At 40.1% G+C, this 24,401-nt stretch overlaps 1 protein-coding gene across 1 annotated transcript in view; it reads left to right on the forward strand.

The window, feature by feature from the left end:
* SPTLC3 (serine palmitoyltransferase, long chain base subunit 3) overlaps positions 1–22,209 on the forward strand; it is an 86,924-nt gene extending 64,715 nt beyond the window's left edge. The window contains exons 8-12 of the mRNA XM_010000177.1: positions 2,469–2,688; positions 4,831–4,957; positions 18,127–18,262; positions 19,246–19,375; positions 21,745–22,209. Of these exons, the coding sequence (XP_009998479.1) occupies positions 2,469–2,688; positions 4,831–4,957; positions 18,127–18,262; positions 19,246–19,375; positions 21,745–21,858 (727 nt within the window). The 3' untranslated portion in view covers positions 21,859–22,209. The remainder of the gene's footprint in view (positions 1–2,468; positions 2,689–4,830; positions 4,958–18,126; positions 18,263–19,245; positions 19,376–21,744) is intronic.
* Positions 22,210–24,401: the final 2,192 nt, after the last annotated feature.

Consider the following 24,401-nt stretch of genomic DNA (forward strand, 5'->3'; position numbering starts at 1 on the left):
AGAAATCTCCTACTTATACGAGTAAAAAAAAGTTTTAATTAAATCCTCTTAATGGTTAAATCTTTCAACAGCCATGTACCAACTCGGTGTATCCCGGGATTCAGCAAGAACTTTGCTGGCATTCCACAGATATGCACAAAATAAGGCTCTGTATTTGTAATTTTCCATTTTTTTACTCTTGTTGGGGTTTTTTGTAGAGAAATGCTGTTCCTCCCATCTGAATGTCCATGAGCCACTAAACCTAATGATGTCCATGTAAATGTGTAAAAACTGTTATTGTCCTTCTCTGCCTAGCTGGTCTGTTCAGGTATTGCTTGAAGGTGAAGTGTGGGATGCCTATATTGCTTCCTTCTGCAGAGCTGCTCCTTGGCACCATTCTCTCACTCACTCTCTGCCCATACAGCCAACCTGCAGGCTGACCAGATGCAGCCAAAAGCTGCCCTTCCCAGCACGTACCATGCACACTCAGTGGCTCAGTATAATTTTTAGCTGACTAATGCTCTGACTCTGGGCTGTGTGAGAACTGTGGGCTCTCCCCTTGTGTTCATTAGGAAAATAGCTGTGGTGGTTCAAGTTGCAGATCCCCAGCTGCCAAGTGCCATTTGGGAAAAGTGAGAAAGCCCAGCCTTCAGGAGCTTGCAGGACAAGCCCACAGTTCCTCGCTGCAACAGGTCATGGTGCCCATATACAGCCCCACAGCTGCCTCTTCTATAGCTGGGCAAGACAGAAGAGCAAGATTTGCCAGCAGTCACCTGACAGCCAAAAATATGCCTCCAGGTGCACACAGCCAAACTCTCTGAACCTCCCAGTACAAACTGCACAGGCAACACTTGTCCATGGCTGATCCCACATGATGTTCTTTCAAATTTGATTATGGGCACGTCTCCTTCAAAACTGGAGACCCAGATGTTTCCAAACATTCTCAGGAGACTAAAGGATGAAGAAGAACTAAAATAATCAGAAATTTCACAAGTGCTAAAAGCATATCCTGCTCCTTTCGTGATACCAAACTTACAGCTGCATATTGCAGCTAGAGTGGCAAGAATAGAATCTGTGAAAACCCTTGGTCCAGGATCCATAAACTGCAAGTTGTTGTGTTGATTGCACTTCTCTTTTACACATGCTATTTAGGAACAAACTCAAAAACATAAGCAAAAGATTCTCCCACATTGGACAATTTTAAGTCTCAGCTTGACACATCACTGAGCCATCTTATATTAACTACAGTAGTACCTAGAAAGGTTGGACCAGATGATCCTTCCAACCAGGCATTCCATGATTCTATGAAAATTTCTGCTTACCTGAAACCCTTGTAGCATTTGCAATAAGATGCAACTTAGCCACGGGTCTTAGTCACAGAGCACTGGCTTTCCTGGCACACAGCACACTCACTTTCTGTTTGATAGGAATTATTTAGCATTTAAAGACCTGCTCACTGGAGCTAGTTGAAGTGAACATGTTTAACTCCTCAGGATATGAATACTGAGTGCAACCAAGCATATCTTTATGCTCTTTAAAGCATAGCTTTAGTCATCTCACAAATGTTTCAAAGACATAATAGTCTTCACAGCAATACTATTGATACTTCATCTTTCAGGGATTAGAGTGCATTTCTTATTTATCTCCCTGGCCTTTCATCTTGCTATGCACCTTCTCTGTGCCTTCTAACTTAGTGACATCACTATCAACAATACAGAAGTTTTATCATCTTATTTCTACAAGTCAATACATAATTAGTGCAAGTTCAGAATATTTAATTTTCCTGCATGGTTGAAAGAAAGTAACAAGGAAAAGAATATAATGTTTTTTTCTTTTTGTATACTAGGTAGCAGGCTACATTTCCTAAAAAATATATATCAAAGCAACAATTGGCAAGAGTACATTTCAGCTCCCTTTTCTAATCCCCAAATCTGGGCACTCTGAAGACTGGGGCTTCTTACAGTTATGGCACCATCTGTGTGTTTTATGTGGCCCATCCTCTGTATGTGTTAGACCCAGCTCCTCTTCCTCAGAGCAATTTGCTCTAGAGCTGTTACTCTCAATATTGCCACAGTAGCTGACAAAGCAGTAAGCAAGAACCAGGCTGAATTATAGCAGTTCCTTATAATTCATTACAATATTTGGTTTGTAGGTAACTGTAATGTGCTGCTTTGGGTGAGTTTCTCCCCCTTGCTTTATACCTTTCTGTCTCTGTTCAGACAGGTTAAAAAATTGCAAATATTCAAAGACTTTTTGACTGCTTTTGAGTTTGAATTCTAAAGCCACTTGACTGGTTTATACTAACTTTCAGAATGGAAAGGGTTGCAATTTTTCTTTGAACTGTAAATACAATTTGAGGTTCCAGAAGGTCTTTTATGGAGCCAGGCAATTAATTCCTATATTTTCTGGCAGTACCTTAAAGAGAAAGACAGTGCAGGATTTGTCATGCATCCATGGTTCTCTCCATCCATGGTTCTCTCCATCCACAGCATGGAAGGGTCCATCGTGCGCCTGCCAGAGATAGTCTCTTTGAAGAAGAAATACAAAGCCTACCTCTACTTGGACGAAGCTCACAGCATCGGTGCAGTGGGTGCAACAGGCCGAGGAGTTGTGGAGTACTTTGGGATGAGTCCTGATGATGTTGATGTGCTAATGGGAACATTCACAAAGAGCTTTGGTGCAGCTGGAGGATACATAGCTGGCAAAAAGGTAAAAGGAGAACACAAACATTTTAACACCAAGGGGGAGAGGAAGTACCTTCTTGTTATGTGCCACATATTTCACTGTCTTTTTGCATAGACTGCTTTACAGAAGTACTATTCTAAAGTTAGTACCATTTTTGTCTGGATCCCAAACGCACATCAAACAGTCAGACACTCTTATTTTTGTCTCATGCTCATATTATGTAATTTGCTTGGGTTGGGTATTTCTCTGCCACCCTGATGATTGTTGTTTGTCTTGGAAATGTTTAGACACGTTGTGGTTGGCTAAATTTACTTCAGTATATTAATTTGCATGCAGACTGCTCGTTACTTTGTTTCACATTTGTAAACAGTGTGTGGAGCAATATTGAGAGAGTAAAGCCACAGTTTCATCCACTGATAATAAAATTCCTAAACAGTTGTGGATTGTCATAGCTGCATTTTTTAGGAGGACAGAGAAAGAGGGTTACTGAGGGTCTTTTGCAATAGTAAGATCTGTGTCCTCAGTTCCTCTGTGTAAATTCACAAAACAACCTCTTGCCAACTACAAATGTCAACAAAAAGTAAAGCTGAGCTTGTTTTTACTGGGGATCTAGAAGAAGAGAAAGCATAATCAGCACCGTTGTGAAATGTCATTGCTTTTATTGCTTGACAGAGATATCAAGTGGCTGCTTTTACCCTTTTCATACCCTGCTGAATGTATTTCTTAAGTAGTTTGCTGAATGGGTAGGAAGCCTGTTTAGGCAGCCCATATGGTTATTGTCAGGATAACATTAATAAGGGTAGCACTTGAATAGAATAAAAGGGCTACAAGAAAGTGTATATTTCTTACTGGGTTGTTTGTTGTTTGGTTTTTTTTCTTTTGCCCCTGGAGGTCTTAAAACAAGCTATCATAATACATCAAGAATACATTTTCTTTGTTTCCTTTGCTTCTTGAATTTGTCTGTGAAGGTTTAACTCTTAGCAAAGACAATGTGGCTAATGTAGCTGGAAATTATAGTACGCCTAGACCATTGAAAAGCAGTCTAAGGTAATTAATCATCTAATCCTTGGAAGATTTCTTAAATTAAAGTGGGTCTCTCCTTTCATGCCTGTGTGTGTTACTAAGCTTTGCCTTGGGCTTCCAGGCCTTCATGGCAGCTGCTCACCCAACACACTTACTATTAGCACGCTTATATTCATTTCTGCAGCCGAAAACTCACTGTGGCACTGCTTGTTCTGCATCAGCAAGAGCACAGAAGCCTTCTTAACTATTTGATGGAGGACTTACTATTACAATTGCAATGTAACAATGCATGACCTGTATAAGGTTAGGTAAATCATTATCCTTAATACTGGAGTTACTGCATAGACTCATACAGCTTTTTTTCAGCAATAATTTGTTACTCTCCTAGGTGGTGTTTTTTTTCTGGTGTTATTTCAAAGGCAGTTCTCAAGCAGGCCTCATGCCTTTCTCACTAGCATGCAGTCAGCTTTTAGTGTGATAACTGTTACTCTGATATTTTACACTAGGATTTATAAGCTGTCATAACAATTATGATCTTGATTCCTATGGTATCCCTGGGTTCTGGAGTATTACTGGTGCTTACAGTGCAGGAATTCTTCGTCTAGGAGCACAGATTGTACTCTTAGTTATACAAGGAAATGTTAAAGTAACTATACTGACTCTAACACGACTATCCCTGCCACACTGATGGGAAGTTTCAGTTGAAGGAAATGTATATGCTAATAGCCAAAGATAGATCCCAGTAAGGTTGCTTTTCCTGGGTTAGGTGTTGTGGTGTAGAAACTGTACTGATGTCATCTTTGCTTTGTTTCCAGAGAGCAAGTGAGCAGTACTTCAAGTGCAGCTGCTCATTGGTCTTTAAATGATTTTGGCTCCTTTTGAGTAAGTCTTAGCACAGAACTAAACATTGCTCTATTCCAGACCTTTGTTTTAGTTGTAATTGCCCTACTTATATAGTAAAGTATTTGCACCTGCCTGGTGTTTCTTCAGGCCACACGTTGACAGTCGCAGCCAAGAATGCAAACCAATAACTAGTGAAATGTCCTCTTGCTTTTGCATGTTCTCACTCCTGCAGTAGTTAAGAGGGAAATCTGATGTTTGGCCAGCTCATAGCTCATTCATGCTTTGTTTTGCTTGTGTAAGGACCTTGTGGACTTTTTACGAACTCATTCTCACAGTGCTGTGTACGCCACGTCGATGTGTCCACCCGTAGCAGAGCAAATCATCAGGGCAATGAAATGTCTCATGGGACTAGATGGCACAACACAAGGTAAGCTACCTTCTTTAACTGCACTTATTTCATTCACTACCAGAGCATACAGGCAAACACAAAACGTCATCCAGCAGCGAAGGAAATAATTCTTACTGTAAAATTAATACCCAAATCATCATGCTTATAACTACTGTCAACTCCGGTCCTTTATCCACACTCAGCCACATGCAGCAGGGATAGAAATACTCTGGGATTCTGGCTCTAATTGCCAGCCTGCTCTGCTTTGCAGCAACAAACAGAAGTACCCAAAATGTCACACTTTGCAGGAGGGGTCCATAAGGGCAAACCTTCGTTTATGGGCTAGATGCTCTCAGTTTAGCGTCTTTGTAAGTGTGAAACTTCAAAACGGCAAACAACTCAAGCATGGCGTGGAGTTTTGAAACAGGTATTGTATGTTAAATGGAAGCATGAGAAGTTTATTAGAATAATTCTTGCCTCTCTCAAGCATTAGTTACAGTATCATAAGGCTAGTTTTGAAGTACATCTTGTCCCGAAAAGATTGTTACTTGGTGTCTTTATGAAAAATCAGTTTTTTTCTGTTCCTTTCCTAAAGATGCACATGCACATCTGACCCAATCCTCTGTGTAACATTCTTTCTATGCAGCAAGCAACAAAGTATCTGTGCTGTAACTATCCACTTCTGGTATAAAGGGATAACTGAGATTTATTCAGTGTTGTAGTGCTTAAACCCTTACTCAGAATGGTGGGTTTCTAATATTTTGTTAGGAATGCCTGAGAGTCATCTCATGTAAGACGCAGTTGAAGACACAGGTTCTGCTCTGAATTGGGATCTCTTTATTGCAGTCCAGAAGCTCTATGCTGGATTTTCTCTTACCTTTTGTAGGACTAGCAGAGTAATTCCCAGATAGATGTGTCTGGTTAAGCTGAGAATAGAGAGGGAAAAGACTGTGTGAGAGCAGGTAAGATGCTGCTCTGCACTGTTCTGTTGCAGTGCCCTAGAGGGCAGTTTCAAGCTGTGATAGACACAAGGTTATTAAGACGTTTATCACAGCTCTTCAGTGAGGCCAGAATTTACAAGACCTCAGTGTACAAAAGGAGGGCTTAGAGAATCCAGCCCCAGTGCCAAACTCTGCCGAGTGCAACAACAAAGGGCAGCAAAACTCCAGCTCAACCTGTGGACAACGAGGAAATGATGCTTTTGTCATTTTGGCAGAGAAGTCAGAGTTTAACAGCTGTTTCCAACTTGAAATTCGAAAGGTCAAGGTTGCGCTTGCTGATGCCTACAATCCTGTTCGATGTAAGGCACCAGCTCTGACATGTTTCTTCTTCTCCTCTGGGCCTGTGCGTGCAGCCTGCCGGGCTGTGCTGCTCCCTGCCCCAGCTCCGGGCAGCACTTGCCGTCAGAGGGCGGCCTTACACTGAGCCTGCCCCAGACTTACACGCTTGAGGCTCCCAGAGATGCCGCGTGTGAAGTATTAAACATGCAGAGCACTTCCAAACCTTCAAAGCCTCTTAAAAATCATCCTCAGCTAGCGTGATGCTGCATGCAGAGCTTGATTCAAGACGGAGTCTTTTAAGATGTGCGTGTCTGACTGTCTTAGGTCTAAGAATTTGCAGCGTTTTCTCTTCCACAAGCAGTGTTGTTTAATGACACAGTGCTTGTACTTCTGCACAAAATAATGCTTGTTAAGTCTTCTGAAAATCCTTTATGAAATAAATCAGCGTTCTGCCAGTTGTTTTTGGTTGTTTGGTTTGTTGTTGTTTTTTTTTTAATTTGGTAATACAAAATGCAAATGTTAGAAAAACAAATGAATAAATCATATATCACAACTTAGAGTCGAGCACAAAGGCTAGAAAACTGGCTATGAAATGTAACAATGTTTCTTGTCCTTCTGAGCCAGACTCTCATTATTTCAGTCTATTGGTTTTTCTTTCATGTGGGCCTCCCTTCATTAGGCTGCCTCATGGACTACAAAAAGAAAAAGAAAATAAAAAAGCAACCAAAAAACAACCCAAAACTTAGGAAAAAATGTTTTGTTGGACCACACTACAATGCTGCTTTGGCATCAGAGGGGGGAAGATGGTGGCTTAGAAAGGAGAGGGGAACAGAAAGGAGAAAGCACTGTTTCTTAGATATTTTTTGTTTCCAAGGACAACAGCAACCTTGGCTGAGTTCTTTTGGTCTGCTGTCCTAGAAAATGGTGAATCCTGAGTGTGAGTGATCAGTATGAGAGCATGAGCCATGTAGAAGGGACACCTGGTAGAGAAGCTTCAAGTTGCCACAGAGTGGTGTGAACCTTTTCTTCTCTGGAAGCCTGTTAAAATGATAAAAGGAGTTTAGCCTGCCATTTATTTCAAATGGTATTCTCTTCCCACAGGGTGATTTGGGGAATCTTTAATAACGAGATCTCCACCAATGGCTTGTAGTCCAGAGGACAGGAAGCCTTTTTAAAAAAAGCTAGAATGTTTTGGAAAAGAATGAAATTAGAGTTTGCTAAAAAGTTGCATGTTAACTAGAGGGTACTTCTTGGAAAAAAAACAGTATGAAATAAGGAGATGACAAATGTGTTAACCCAGCCTGCTTGTACATCAGAAATTCATGAGTGACTCCTCAGTACATTAATAGGAAGCTAAGGAAAGGAAGACTGATTTTGTCATTTAAATTGCTGCTCTGAAAGCTCTTTATTCTGTATTTTTTAGCGCATCACATAGTCATCTTCTATATTTTCTCAGATACCATGCTTTTACATTATCTTCAATTTCCAGTAATTTGTTAAGCAACTGATCCAGAAAACAGTAGGACATCAGTGGAATTACATGGTGGGTAGTGCCAGAGGCCGAAAATTAATTGAATACTCCATGTGCTTGTCCTGGTGTTGTATCCAAATGAGTGATATCCTATATTTCCTTCCTTTATTTTACTTAGTAAGAATATGATTGTTTGGAAAAGGAATCGGGGCGTGCATTTCCAAGACCAGTATACTGGATGTATGACTGCAGGATATGAAAAAATGTGTATGGACACAGGGGGTACAACTTAATTACAAGGAAGGAACAGGTTAGCACTTTAAAAATAATTCCATAAACCTAAACTATTCAGCTGAAAAATATCCACAACAGGTTTCTGTTTCAGGCACCAATTTTTTTCATATCGATAAAAGAAGTTCTGTCCTTCCTCATAAGAAAGGCAGATAAACATATGAGGGTTTTAAAATCTAGGAGGTAAAAAAAAAGCAAAAAAAAAAAAGCTGGGGCGGGGAGGAGAAGAAGTTTTTTAAATCCTTTTTAACTTGAAGAGCTTCAGTTACTTCCAGGCTTTGGGATGAAGATTTTGATTGTGATAGATAAGCTTAGAATTTTTGCTGTGTCTATGAAATACCACCTGAGTCTTGTGATGTTGCTAGTCCCTTAGAAAGTATCTACTGAAAATGAACAATGACAAATCTCAAGATTCTCCACTGAGTGAAGGAGCATCTTGCAGCTCAGTGTAGGGGTCCTGGACAGAGCATCCCACACCTGGAGCCTGGGCAGAGGGCTTAGGCCCTGTGCATCTGTGTCAATCCTGCACTGTCAGGCTTTTAGGGAGGTGAGCCAGGAAGATTAAAGAGAAAAGAGAGTCTGACAAGCAAAGGAAATGCAACAGCGAATAGGTAACAAGTGAGTGATAAGGATGGAAACTAAGAACAAAATGAGAGGCTGAGATTGGCCAGAGAGGCTGTGAACAAAAAGGGCCTGATGTGTGGACGGAGAAGAAGAGGGACAAATGTGTCTACAGGAAACTACAGCAAAACCAAAACCTTCTAAACCAGTGCTGGTACCTCAGACATGCCTTGTTCTTCTCTGGTCAGCAAACTGCTGTGGAAGTGTAGTAGCGAGATGTGTGCTTGCCTTCTCTTGCAGCTAGTGACTCCAGTTTGGATGGGGAAGTTCTCATTTTAAAAGCCTTGCACTAACATAAGTAAAAAGATACAGAGAAGACATGGTATTTCCCAAATAAACCATCCATAAATGCATGGCTATGTCCTGTATCAATATTTGTGGTAGTTGTGAGACATTAATGTCATGATAATGTGACTGGGAGGATACTGCAGAGCCTGCAGCCAGCTATTACAGTTTCCTCTTTTTGCTGTTTTCTGCTGTGACTTGAGAAAACAAAGCACAGAAAAATGCAGAATTAGGAGAAGATAGTAGTTCCCTCAAAAAAGATACATACAGTGGTTCCTGCCTGGGAGAGAGGGGTTTAGATTTGGGTCACTATGACAAAGTCCTTTGTTTTTTTGAGTTGTTTGTATCAGAAGATTCAGGGAATGAAAATAAAAACTGCAAATATATTTCCATGTAAAATTGCATTTTTCCTAGGGTACAAGTCCTGGCATTTTTCAGTGCCATGTTTTACAGGACTCTGAAAATCGATGGCTTGTAGAGAGAGACACATTTTTCTTGGTAACATAATGTCATAGATAGTATCATAGTTCCTATAATAGAGTTATTCAAAAGCCTATGAACTTCTGGCAGCTGTATTTCCTTTAGTAATGTCGTAAGGCAACAAGCTCGACTCTTCAGTTCATATTGTCTATAAAAAAGCAATAAGTTTATCCCTCTTAAGCCTTTGTGGCCTTTTCATCTCAAATGTGTCTTTCCTCATTTATTAGGAGATATGGGAATCAGAAGTTCCCATGGCGTTTACTCTTTATAATTCATAATATAGATATTCTCTATATGTTCTCCTAGTGGCTTCTCATTACACCATTGGAGATACCTCAGGAAACTCAGCAGCTGCCTTAGTGGTTTTATCCCCATGATGAGACTGTAGTTGACTCAGAGCATTTGGAGCCTGCACAAATTTTCAAATACACTTATTGCATGCAACACAGCCCCTCCAGCTGTGACCTCAGACCTTTTTTTTTCCCTTTCTGCCTGAGAGCACCAAAAGCATATTTTTACACTTAAATTTGATAGGTAAAAAATAGAACCACTAGGCAGACAGAGTTAAGACTTCCAGGAAATCTAAAGCAATTTTCTTGATGACTACTAATAGATTACAGTGCTGTAAAACACAAATTGCAACATTTGCAAAAGCATCATTTTTCTATTTAATGCATGGCAAAAAACACTTCACCAACAGAAACTGGCATTTTTCACATTTTTATGGGATGCTGAAAAATCTAAAACCCTATACTCAGGAATCTACTCTCTTTGTTATGTTAAAACATAATTCCGGAGGCTGTTTAGATATGGAGGGTTTCGTAAAATGTTAATTTACTTTGCCATTTGTGCTGATTGGTTTGCTTTTTTGCTACTACTGGTTTTCATCTTTGTTTTTAGCAGACTTTGAGTTTTTACATTTGAGCTCGTTCAGATTGGGAGAAGCTGCAGAGCGCTGCTTTCTGTTTTGGCTTCGCATTAAAAAGATCTGTTTTTAAAAGGTTCCTTTTTTAAAACATTTCCGTCTGCCTTAGATTTTTTGTATAACTGGAGCACCAGCTTCTTAAAATTCTTAGTTTCCAACATTTTCCACTGCTGTCTGTGCTCAGCAATCTTTTGAAAACATTAACTTTGCCTGTCAGGGTCCTCTGTAAATTCAAAAACTAGTTTCCCATCACTACAACCTGGCAGAAACCAGCACTGGTGCAAGGAAGGGTGGTCTTGCTCTCCTTTTTTGCCTTTCCCCCCTACCTGTCCCCTTATTAGTGCCCCTTTTCCTCATGCCAGCATTAGTGTTTGTGCAGCCGTGCAGTGAACTGAATCAGAGAACTGATCTAGCTGTAAAATAACCCATCCTCCCACAAACAGTTATCCTACAGCCAGACTGGCTCCCTGAGCCAATCTACCATGTGGCTACATGAATCCCAGGGCCAGGACTTGAGTGGCTGGAGATGAGAGGAACAATCCATTTTCCAGCAAAATAAACCTGTGCCAAACTGAACTGATCCTGGAACTATCCCTCTAAGCTTGAATACTGCAAGCTACTTAGCGAAGGACCCCTTGGACCTGCTCGAAACAGCTTACAGATTCAGTCATACTAAAGGAGGGCTTTTTACTGTTCCCTCTTAAATTCTTATTTTGCTGCTTCATTCTGACATGATTGCTTCTCTCGGGCCCTCACGAAGCAGAATGCTTGAAGCTTGGCTTAATTTTAAGTAAGTTAATATTCCCAGTAAGCATGTGCTTACATTTAAAGAGCAGAGGCAAAGTTAGTCCCTGTTTGCACAGCATTAGCTCCATGACTAGGGCTCCCAGTCACTGTGACGGTGAAGATGTTAATGATGATAATATGCTGTCATGATCATTATTTGTCTGAGCTGAGCATCACAGATGTTCTCCCAGCAGTGGATGATGAAATTGAGCTAAATTCTGCCCTCTTTAATCAAACCGAGACACACTGTTCCAGTGGAGCCACCTGCCGCACGGTCCACCTCCCGAAGGAAGCCAAATGTATCCATGGAGGGTCAGTTGATCTGAACAAGCAGGGGCTTTGGAGTAAGAGCATTCAAAGTGATTTGTAAGAGCTCTGAGGATTGACCCAATCCTACCTTGTCTGAAGTCACTTTTTCTATATTCAATGCTAAGCCAGTGCTGTAGTCCTCTAGCAGACCCAACCCACAGACAGGTGTCCTCTGCATATACAGGTAAGTGTTAACTGCAGGCAGAAGAGGGATGTGATCAGCCTTGGATATGAGTCATAGCCTGTCCCCCAGCAAAGCAAGCCATGCTTTCTCCAGGGACAGCACCACACAGCTCCATGACACAGTCGCTTTTTAAGGGTTTCTTTGCTGCAGGGATAGACAGTGAGGATCCCTCCTCCGGTTCCAGATGCTGCCTGATGCTGCCCAAGGACTCCAGCGTTGTTATCAGGCAGAGGAGCACAAAGGAGAGAAGTGCCTTTTCTAAGGAAGTTGAGATCCCTGGCATTGCAGAACCACCTAATGTGATACAGATGGAGCATGCTGTGCACTGGCTGGCTTTCAGCAGGGGACTGACGTGCTTTGTGATTAATCACCTGACCTGGGAGTAAATAAGGCTCAGCCAAGTCTGGCTGCTCTGTCCCTGCTTTTGTGCAGGACACTGAATGCTTACATTATCTATCTGAATATAGATAAGGTGCTGGGTAGTCAGAGCTGACTCATTTGAAAAATAAAGTAAAAATGACAGCATTCATACAGTTTTTCTCCTTTCTGCTTCAAATGAAATTGCCACTTTTTCTTCCTTTAATCCACTCTGGAGAGTGTTTTACACCAGTTCACAGTTAAAATTGGACTGACTAAATAAGTCCTTAAGGGCTTATTTAGCAGCTGAATTAAGTTGAAATTACTAGGTTTCTAGTTGGCATTAGATTGTAGAAAAAAATTTCTTCACTTCTCCCCAGTTCATAGCAAAGTTTTTTTATTTGTAAAGACTTTTTATCTGAGAACATATTTCCTTTAGGCACCCCAGTTTTATCACATTCTATTTGTGATTTAATGCACATGGAGGTACATGTGTGTTACTCTTGTAATGGAACCAGAAGAAAAAAAAAAAAAAAAAATCTGTCCATCTGCTACAGTTTAGTGGAGAAGAGATATTGTTTTCCAAATTTTTTGTTCAGCCTATGAAAGTTTGCTTCTTACTATCTAGTTGTTAATAGAGATGGGATGGAGTGGAGTTCTCCGTCCAAGGAACACAGTTTGAAGAGACACACTGACACCAGTATGTAACAGTTTGATTGTGCAACTAATTAACTAGAAAGACCCTATGAAACAACGGCTGGAGAAGATTAAAGCAGGTGGATTTGTGTCCTGAAGAGTCCACCGCATGCCAAAAAAAGTACGATGTGGGATTGTCTTTCCTGGAAGGGGTTCAGGAAAAATAGCACTCCTTCAATTAAAATACACCTGAGATCTTGATATGAAAGTCTACAGGTTGCTTATTCCTGTTTTCAATACACTGAGTCAGAATTTCCAAGGGTAGAAGCCTACAGCAAGAGTTCAAAGGTAGAATGTTTGTACAGGAATTGAATGCAGCCGGCTTCTCTGCTTATGAAAATCTTACAGGAGTGAAAAGCAGATATCTCTGGAAGAGGAAAACAAACTTTCGTTTCAGAGAGCTGATAGTTTTACTGCTCCTTTCACTGCCAGGAGAAGGTCTTTTTGCCCCATCCCTGGAAGTGTTCAAGACCAGGTTGGACAGGGCTTTGAGCAACCTGGTCTAGTGGGAGATGTCTCTGTCCATGCAGGGGGATTAGAACTAGATGATCTTAAAGTTCCCTTCAAACCCAAACAATTCTGTGATTTTATCATTCTATGATTCCTCAGCTGTCACAAATAGCAGAGCTCCATTGAAGTGCATGGAGCTGTGCCAGGTAACACACGCCTGAGCTCAGGCCCTCAGATGTTTAGTCAGGATGCCTTCCTGCTGTCAAGCCACATAAGGAGGAATCTCCTTATGCAATGGCACAGTTCCCACTTCCCCCTCAGTTCAGTCTGCCAGGGCAATTCCAGGCCTTGGGTATCTCAGAGCATCAGAACATGGGGAAAGCTGGCAGAGAGTGGCTTTCCAGGAAGATTTATCTCCCTACCCCCTCTGTGGGACACTGCAAACCGCCCCTTGTCACACTGCAGTGCGGGGATCTGCATGGAGTTTAGCTGTGATGGGCTTTGGGGTGAACAATACACAGAGCCAGGAGGGCCTGTTCTAGTCCGTACAGCTCCTTGCTGAAGCAGGTCTGAAGCCATAGACCTGTGACACAGCATCTACCAAGTCTCTTACTCCAAGAGGCTCTGTTAAAAAAACTTGCTGCATCAAAGAAATTATGGCCATTATCTTTTATATTTTTTCTCTCTCTTGCCTTTGGATTTTTCCTTAAACTAAAACATTAATTTTGAGCTGTAAAGCCTTCTAAAAGCCTGCAGAAATTAATGGGCTAAAACTAGCAATGTGCAATAATTCATTGTCAAATAAACATATAAGCAGCATTTTACCCAGAATTGCCAACACCCTAGAAATTTGCAGTAAGCTATATATTTTGAAAGAGATGTAGCAAATGTAAACTCTAAATTTGCCATCAGTAGGTGGATTGCAGATGCAGTAAATCCAGTTGTACTTTCCCATCCAGGTAATTAATCCTGTATTTCATTAAAATCTCAGCAAGCTCACTGTGTATCACTGTATGTTTTGAGCAGCATGAAGATAACTTGTGAAATTTAAAAATCCTTTATTGTTCTGTTTTCTCTCTTTATGTTCCGTCTTAATTCATCTTATAAAGAAGATGTAGAGCTCTTAATAAGGTCATGTTCAACCTTACCTGAAAACTCTGGAGCATTAGCAGTCTTAGTTTTAATTAGCTAAAGGTCAGTTTTGCATGTGCAGGCTGTTTTCTCCAAACATATGCTATGTTGTGGTTCACATGTTTTATGGAATATAACTATCCTTTTATCCTGCAAGCTGTGCTGCAAGCCATTTACACAGACTGTAAATTCTCAATAATTTTGCAAACTAAGAATTTTTTAACAAATATATTTACCTTCTAAGGATCTGATCCTCTAATGAGTGCTGTACAGGCAAATTCTTACACTCAAATAGAGGCAGCTATGTTGTTTTAGCTCAAGGGTCCAACTCTGCAGATTTTCACTCAATAAATAATAGAATGCAAGGTCACAGCCTCAAGAATCAAAGAAAATAGTTTTTGATTAAACATACCACAATGAATTTGGACTAAGATCTGATTCTAAACTGAATTCATCACTCTTACACTGATTTAATCTGCAGAGTGGGGGAAAAATTGGGCCAATGAGACCAAAATAAATATTTTTGCTCAGATCTGCCTCCTTATCTGATGTTGGAGGGTCTCATAAAGGACAGAAAAAGAGTGTTGAAATACAGTAACAAACTTCAAGATTTTTATTGCTCTTATCAGGAAAGCATATAAGATGGCTGTGTATATGATGTGTGTATGTGGTCTTTGACCACAAAACTTAACATGAGAAAGGAAAGTGTTGACACTTGGTAAAGAAATAGGTTCCTCCCAGCCACCCACCCACAAATACAGTGTGTGTAGCAATCATCTCCTAATGTGCTTTTTTTCCCCCTCCAGATATATGTGAGTGCTCTGATCTTTTATTTGGCTCTTTAATGCATCCTTGCAAATGAAATTACTATTCTGGGATGTTGCTAAAACATTCAAGTGGCTCTTTTGCATCAACACTGTCTGGCTTGAAATGAGTTCCATAGGGAGTCTCAAAAGAGGATCTCTCCCATCTCAAACTGGGAGAGCATATAGATTTAGAAAGGGAAGACTGCAGAAGGAAGAGGTGTTCAACTTTTAAGGGCTGCCTGAAACTTCCCTTTCAGCTCCAATGTTTCCTTTGCTGGATTCCCCATCTTGCTTTGGAGTCTAAATTTCCTGTATCTAAAATAAGAAGCAACAAACTGATCAACTCTGAGCCATGTGCATATGGTTCGATAAATACCGAACGCCTGGAATCTTGCATGGCTGACACTGTGTTTCCAGCTTTGTGGCAAACAGCTGAATAGAAAGGAGAAGGCAGCAAGTCTTAAATGGCACTCGCCAAGAACATCTGCATTTATAAAAACTTTCCCTAATTGAAAATCTAGTAGTTTCAAATGCTGTAGACTGTGAGTTTGGAAACTAGCTTAAGGGCTGCTAATATAGCAAGAAACAGCAGTGGTTTTGAACCCCCAGTTCAGGTTACTCCCCCGCCCTCCTCCTTGTAATTTGGGCATTCAGGAGGTGCTAATAACATCTTTACAAATTCTAACAAGGGAAAAAGTCTCTCTTTAGACTTCAGACACATTATTCTGTGGTTCTTCTCTAACTCTCTTTCCTTGCCATCTCCCCTGCCCCCATTTCTCCTCCTCCTCAATATTTCCTCCTGGTTCTTTGAGATCTACTACACCAAAAATATTTTTGGAAATACCACAGACTATTGTTTTTATTAGTGACTGGAAAGCTTTGTAGTAGGATGCTTTTGTGTTTCACTTGTTTTCCTTGCTCTGGCACAGCTGTTTTTGTTTTAGCAGCATTAGAGAGATGGTTAAACTATTTGTGGCCTTTTCTAACCCAGCAAATCTCTTCCACTGAATGTTTTAAACTGAGTGACTGAAACTGTAACTTAACAGGTTGTCTGTGTGGGCAGTTTTGTGCATAAAGTTACAAATACACTGGTTTTATGAGATCTTTTAATTTGTTCAGCAAAAGACTGATCACGGCAAAGCAAGTCCCAGTTTCCTTATAAATTTCCCAGCCAAAACGTTGACAGAACCTTGACTCAGGAAGATACAGAACAGATGAAGCAGTAGATCTTGTTCAAACCTATGTGCACTCAGAAATGATTAATGGAGAAGAGGTTTATGTAGGTATAGCGGTCCCCACCTTAGGTAAGAGCAAGAAAAGCCACAGCAGGTAGTGGGGCAGAATGTGGTCTTAGGACAAATCTGCCAAAGGTGGTGGTATATAGCATCTACAAACGCCTTCTGTAGCAGCTACCATCACTTAACTGGGCACTGTGGTTAAAAGAGGAAGATTGAAAATTAGGCAACAGGCACCAGTCAGAGAAGGGTGACAGCAAAAAGTAGTAAATGAAGAATGAAGCTAATGAAAAGCAAAGTGAAAAAGTAAATGGCCAGTGAAAACCTAATACATCTGTCCAGGAGCACCTGAAAAACAGAAGTAAAATGAGGAAATGAGTTGTACTGGAGGCTCCAGTGTCCATGTCTGGTGACATAATGTAAGCGATATTGAAAGTATGGGCTGATGAACAGCAGGAAAATGAAAGTTAAGCACGTAGGTGTGTCCCACTAAATTCCATTCATGCCACATGTTCTCATCACCTCTGTTAGGCAGGCACAAGCAGATGCACACAGTTAGGTTTAGAGAATCACTCTGTTTGATATTGGCTTGGCAGTTTTCTTTCTGGCAAGGTCAGGCAGATGACAGACCTGGCCCGATTCACCGTGTGGCTGTGTGAACGTGGGACTGAGGAGGCAGAGGGGAAAAAAAAGCACATGGGTACTGGGTGAGTGGCACCATCCCTGTCCGCAACTTATAGTATTGGAAGAGCAGTGCATGTATCAGCTCACTGATGAGATATACTGCAGGTGGAGTGGGGAGAGGACATGCTGTATCTCTTACCTGCTGTGAGGATGAGTGTGGCTCTTCCTTTTTGTATGTAATGGGCGAGGATGCAACTGCACTTGTCAGAAACCACCTCCTCAGTGACACTGCAAAAGAAAAGGCTGAGATGTCTTTTCAAGCGCATTTTTTCTCTGCTGTTTTCTGTCTCTTTCCTTCATTAAAAATAATTGTTTTCAACCCTTCTATCATTTTTTCTGGGGGATACATAAGTGTATTCATGACTGAATGAGGCCAGGGACAAAGCAGAGAGCAAAACTTGTGTCTGAGAGTTTTGAATGACTAACATCTGTTGTCATATAACTACATAGAGGTGATACCAGCAGGATAAGAGGACAGAGAAACTGAGCAGAACTCAAAAAGGGGTTATATATGTAGATGCACATTAGAGCAACTGGAGTTATACTGAACGTTGGTAACAAACACCAGAAGGTCAGAACTTGTATAACAACAAAGTTTATCATGTGCTTTTTCTCTGTCTAAAAAATTGCAACAAAAACATCAGTTTGAGCTGACCCAAAATACAGTATTCTCTACTTTAAACTTTATTACAGTCACAGAATAAATTTTAAAAAAATAAAGGTGTGTGCACAGAACTAGCTAAGATATATTAAAGCCTCTGTGGAATATATTGTTAATGAGAAGTTATGCATATACTGACATCTGTATCAACATCTGTAGACATTGGCTGTTTCCCTTTGTAGTGAATCACATTAAGAACTCAATTTACATGTTCTGTATCCACAGAGACATATGACAGCTTCTCTATAGGTGTGTGTCATTCAGTAGGCTCTATTCAGTGCAACACAGTAAGGTGAATTGCTCACCTCCCTATCCCCAGAAGGCACAGTGTTTCTGCCAGTGGGAAGGCACATCCCAGGTACAGGAATATCAGTCATCTGTCCTACAGTGCTGTCATAATCAACATAGTTGCATGTACCTCACTCCATGTTTTATTCCTGAATCTAACAGCAACACACACATTTCATCCAAACCTTTTTGAACTGTTACCCATAGCCCTGTTTCTGATGGCTACTAGATTCCCAATATGATCTTTACACTAACTGACTCATTTCAGGGCTCCAGAGAGTGCACCAGCTGGGGAAAAATACAAGATACTTCAGACGAAGACTGCATGAAATGGGCTTCATCATTTATGGCAATGATGATTCTCCCGTTGTCCCCTTACTCCTTTATATGCCTGGTAAGATAGGGTAAGTACTGAAAAAAAAAAACCTGCAGGCAAAAGCAAAGACTATTCAAGTTCATAGGTTATTTGGTACACATTGTGAAAAAATGTAGGTATGTGTGGTAGATCTTTCACAAGAGAGACCTGTTAGATGAATTCGTCATTTAGTCATGTTCTATTTTAAATTTGGTCCTGGATTTAATTTTGAGTTGTTCCAGTATTCAGAATTTTTTAAATTTCTCTTATCCTTTATTAACTTTCTCTGGAATAATCCTTTTTTATAGCATTTTGAATTTGGATTTTATTTTATTTTTTTATTTGTAATAATTAAAAGAGATACCTTGCCTTTGATACATAAATAGTTTTGGATGGATGTTATTTTTCCTCACCTGATCTTTGAATGGTCTTTGCATGTTTTATCATTCAATATCTAGAAAGCAGCACTTGTGAACTAATTTGGACATGCAGGCCAGAAGTCATTAGTAGCATAATGTAAGGGCTGAGCTGCAGGGAATATTTGCAAGTAGCTTAGGGTGGCTGAGTGCTCTAGGTCTAGTACAAAAAAGGTTCCTAAACTGTCAGAATAATTTCTGAGAGCAAAGAAACCATCACACAGATTGTTTTATTCCTGTTACTGTGCAGGAATGTGGTGCTCATACCTTCCAGAAACCCAACTTCTTCTGTGCTTGTGAATGCCCACACGTTTTGATTTGCACTCAAAGCCTTTCATTGACATAAATGAACCACATCTGTCCTGCAGTGCTCTCTCTGCCATCACACTTTCTAGTGTTTGACACCCACTTGGCTTCACGAGCTGTTAAGCAGCAAAGAAATTTAGCCCTACTGGTAAAATTCTGGCTCTTACTGAATTCAACGGGAATATAACCATCCACTTCCATTGTAGACAGGATTTTACTCATTGTTTTATTATACTTGAATGTTTTCTCTCTGTGGTCAATTTATTAGAGATAATTTACTTCTGTTTTTTAATTCTTCTTCTCTCCTCAGGGCCTTTGCAAGACGCATGTTAGAAAAAAATATTGGGGTAGTTGTGGTTGGGTTTCCAGCTACTCCTATCACAGAATCCAGGGCTCGGTTTTGTGTATCAGCTGCACATACACGGGAGATGTTAGACACGGTAAGCACAGCAGATGTCCTGCTGAAATTAACTTCAGATGCAAAGGAGGCTGGCAGAAGCTGCATGTCCGTTACTTTGAATCTCAATCATTCATTTTTACATTTGTTTTCCTGGCCTTGTCACTTGATCTTTAAAGGCATTTTAGCCTTATATATTTGATTTTTTGAAATAAATTACACAACAGTTAACTTGTTATGTTCTTCAATTTCTAATAGTGACCAAATCTGTCATCAGTAATAAAGACCTATGTGAAGAGCACAGCAAGACAAAAGTTAAATGCTAGGTCAAAACTATCAGAGTAGGAAATCTGAAAAGATATAGAAATAATTGAAACTCAAGTTTTCCAAACCCTTATTTTCATTCCATATTTGCACGTGTTTCTTGAAGTATATGGGACAGCCTTAGGGGTACAGGTGGAAACTGTAAACAGGATTTGGAACTGTTTGAACCTAATGAAGTTTAATTGGTGCTGTCTGGCCTGTCTCAGCTCTGTATCTTTCTCTGGTACCAGAAATACTGTTAAGAGTATGTTGAGACTTTCATTGTAAACCTCCATTCCAACGCAGTCAGAAATGTGTTTAAAATTAACTCTTTGAAACTTTCCATCTCCCTTCCTTGCCAAAGGTGTTTTTGGCCTAGCTTGATATAAGTTCTTTCATTCTCAGTATAAGCCGACTCAGAGGCACGAAACACAGAGGCTGAACAGTAAATTTCAGGCTTTCATTTTCCTCTCGTTGCACAAGTATGATGGTCAAAGCAAAAAATCCATGCACGTGGGGGCATTTGAGTCAAAGGTGCCACTCCTTAGTGCAGACAGGCACCTGTGCCTACAGAGAGCCCCTAGCTCTCCATTTGCATCCTGAGACTCACATGGAGCTTGAAGCCAGAGCCCTGCCCAGCTGCCCAGCTCCCACACCAGTGTAGACCCCTCTCAAACAACACTGAAAAAATCTGTCTTGTATGTGTGAAGTGTAACACTCCTGCTGCTTTTAAAGGTGCAGTAGTTATTAACAAGTTATCATACTATAAAGATAAAGTGACATAGAACAGGGCATAGCTATGTACTTGTGTTGGTCATTGTCAGCTTTTGCTGTTTGCCTGTGTAGATTTTGGCTTATGGGTTGGTGATGAAGTTGATCTGAAGATTAATCTCTTGAAGTAGCTGCTTTGATTTTCTTCCTCTCCCGTCACCCCCGTGTTAACCCATTACATTTTTGGGCCACTATTGCATGTTCACTTCCTGCTACCTAACATTGCTGCTTCCTGGGGCCAGTGAAGATCTGAAACACACCCCAGCCATCATTCCTGAACATGCTGTATTTTTGCCTTTGAAAGTGGAATCATTGTTGTAGGACTTGTGGCATTCTTTGAATGTTCTTACAGTATGGGGGAATGGAAATGCCCTGAGTTTAATTATTTGCAGATGGAAAGTTTTTTGGACAAGCATTTTGTGAATATGCCTAAACCCAGGGTAACAACAGGTAAAAAGCACAATGAAAACTTTTCCTTTTGGCAAAATTTGTTTTGAATCTTGCTCTGGAACTAAAAAGAGAAAAAAGATCCATGAAAGGGCAAGCTCCCAAGAATAACTTCCTTAATGACCTTGAAGCTATCTCTCTGCATAAACCATTACTAAATTACTCCTTTCTGCTTTTTAGCTCATTTTGGTTGCTTAACAGAAACAGACTCAAAATCAAAATTACTGCTTTCTTTTTTGATGCCAAAAGGTTGGCTGCTCTTGAATATGGATCAGACGCTGCAAAACACTGAGCTGCTTCTCTGTGGTGCAGAGTTCCCTGGCTATTTTTTTAATTTACTGAGAGTGGGGAACACAGCTCAGCAAATTTCATTATCGTATTAATGCTTTATTAATTATGCCTAATATATTAATACAAGAGGATAATGGAATGCACTAGAAGTATCTTAAACTATTCAGACTATGATGACTCTGATCAGCACTGTGAATTCATACCCATCTGAGAAACTGCAGTGGCAACTCCAGTCCTCAGAATCTATAGGAAAATATTGAAGTGGTTCCTCACACATCCTTTTTGCATAAGCAAAGGTGACTTTTTATCTGGATTATCTCCCTGTGCTTTTAGAAAAGGGTCTTTTTTTCATCTGTACTAAATTGAGGTACTCACTAAAAAAACATAGCCTACTGAAGGAGTAAATTCTGTTCTTGTAGATTCTATTGTACATCTACAGCTTCATTGATGTACACTACAGGAGAATGAAAGCAACATTTGCCTGTTTGTCCTTTAAACTTACTTTGATCAATGCTTTTATGATCTTCTTCTGTACAGTAGAGGTTACTAGAATATAATTTCTTTTTCCAAGAGAATTGACACAGCATAATGGTCTTACAGGTTTTGAATGCTCTGGATGAACTGGGTGATTTTCTACATCTGAAATATTCCCGGTATTCCAAGTCATCTCATCCCGAACTGTATGAAGAAACTAGACTTGAACTTGAAGATTAAGTTTTCCACCCATGAAGAGAACATTGTGATGCTATGAAAGGGGGGAAAACCCAAAAAACAAAAAATAAGAATGCATTTCTTCCCTTCTAAGGACAATCATTGTTTCTCAGTTAATTGAAAGGAGGGGAAGCTCACGTGTTGCATTTTATTATATCGAATTTCTGTATTCAAGAGACTGAAATATTGATACAGATTTGCTTCCCCAGGAGATCTGTCCTTCTTACGGTATTTTTTGATGCAGAAAGAGTCCATCCATTGATTGAGTTGCTAATGTACAGCTTTTGTTACAGCCCCTTTTTATGAAGAGGCTTCAGATAGTCTTCATTGTGACTGAAATAATAAAGTTTAAAAGTGGAATGTATTTCAGTGTAGTATGGTAATATAGCTGAGCTTCATCAGTGAGATTGCTTTCTCTGTTAAAGAGCATAAAATCAGTGTGGATTGCCACATACAAATGAGCAGAAAGGAACTTCTTTAACTAAGCTGCCCTGTCATGCATATCTTCGAGGACAGAAAATGTTAGAAGGCAACTAATGCTGAGAACAAGAAAAGTAACCTGATCAGATCACGTATTTCTGACAGCAGATTATGGGAAAGGGAAAATTACTCCTACCCTCCACAGACCCTTTCTCGGCCACTTAAATACACTATAAGCTTCATAAAGTACAAAAATCACGGGCTTAGACATAAACAGAAATGCTTCTCTGCTAACACATTCAACCTACAGCCTATCACTTCTTATCACAACACAAGTTCTCAAACAGGCTTGCTCCCTTTACATGTAGCAGTAGTAAATAATTTTAATAACCATTTAACTTTCCCATAAAAACCTTGATCAAAACAGTCAGATACTTGCAGTTCACAAACTGCAGATGACATTTATGGGCCCATTCCTAAGTTTCTTGAACTACTTATGGGCTTAATAAGTTCACTAATAAGTACATAATGCTGAAGCTTTTAGTTACACAGAATGTGAAGTTCAAGATACCATAAGCAGTTCTGCCACCTGTTAAATTGAAAACTCCACCATTTCTAAATGTGCAAATGTCATCCACTTAATAGCATTTCTTGAAGTATTCTTGTCTGTTTTATACATGTGAAGGGCTGTTTTACTTGTCTAGTTGTCAACTTTTTAAAGTGTTTTGTTTTTCAAATAATTGATATTGTCATCTGAGGGGGAAGATGTCTTTGTCCCTTTTTCCACTGCCCGAGTGACAAATGCTCAAAGATCCTTGAAGGAGTTGTTACAGCCGGCAGTTTTCCTGCAATGCATGCAGCAGCTTTATCGTCAAGCTTGAAGGGGATTGGAGGCTTTTTCCCTTTTTTTGCAGCATTGAAAAGCGGTTCTGCAGCTTTAAGAGTGAACTCCAAACCATTCCACGCTATCAAATGTCATTGTAAACACATCAGATGAGAGATGTTTAGCTTTCTGTTGCACAGATGTACCACACTTTCATGTTCTCTTGAAAGCTGTGGTGTAAACTTAACCCACAGCTGCAATATTAGATTTAAGAACAGAACAATTAAATTGTGGAGTACCAATTACACTATATTACTCCCTGCTTGTTAAAGCAGCTTTCAGGATATAACAAGGCTGATCGGTTATGAGGGCCCATTTTTTTTTGTTGGATTTTTGTTGTTGTTGTTGTTGTGCAAGTTAATAAAAATCCAGCGGTGCTATAACTTTAAGAATTGATTACAACACATTCCATAATATCAAATGTCAGCTTTAGGAAACATATATCAAGGGCTGGGGACTAAATGGTGTGTCATATGATTTTTCACTTTGGTAGATGGACTCGAAAAAGATTGCAGAGGTTCAAGGAAGCTGTGATTGTAGATAAAAGCAAATTCATTGTATTAATGTGAAAATAAGCACAGGAAAAGGAGAAATGAGGAAACGTGAACTTTGTATTTGAATAACCTGGCAATTTGTAATGTACAGCTTTGTTACATGGAGGGTTAGTGCACTTACTGCAAAGGAGATGGGTTGAGAAAATTCTGCAACCTGTTTCTTGAGGAACAGTACTGAATTTGATATATTGCGTTTTGATCTGTGTTGCTGAACATCTGTGGCCAGATCCTCAGTTGACTTCTGACCTTCCATCTAGGGGTATACGGCTGTAGTTTATATTTCAGCAAACATTATTGCACATGCTGTTGCAGGCAACATGTTATTTCCCTCAAAGCGAGGCCTGAGATTGATTAAACTAGAGAATGATCACTTTTTGTCCGCCTATAGGGGAATGTTTTCTGTCTAAAGCTGAATTCTTCCTGCCCTCAGAACATTACTCTCTCCCATATTAAGGAGACAGGACAGCTATTTTTCAGAGACTGTCAGTTGATTTATTATATGCTCTCTTCTGATTTCTTCCATCCCTTACACTTTAAAGAAAGTCCAGGCTGACTGTCCCTGGGCTTGGATAACATTTAGGGAGAAATCCCTGTTCTACTGGTGCAATAATAAAACTCCCAAGAACTTGGGACTTTTAGATTTTCCCCATGAGAAGAATTAGAGTCTGGCACTGGCTTTCCACCAGTGT

The sequence above is a fragment of the Chaetura pelagica genome, unplaced genomic scaffold, assembly GCF_000747805.2.
Source record: "Chaetura pelagica isolate M959 unplaced genomic scaffold, ChaPel_1.0 scaffold336, whole genome shotgun sequence".
Lineage (NCBI taxonomy): Eukaryota > Metazoa > Chordata > Aves > Apodiformes > Apodidae > Chaetura > Chaetura pelagica.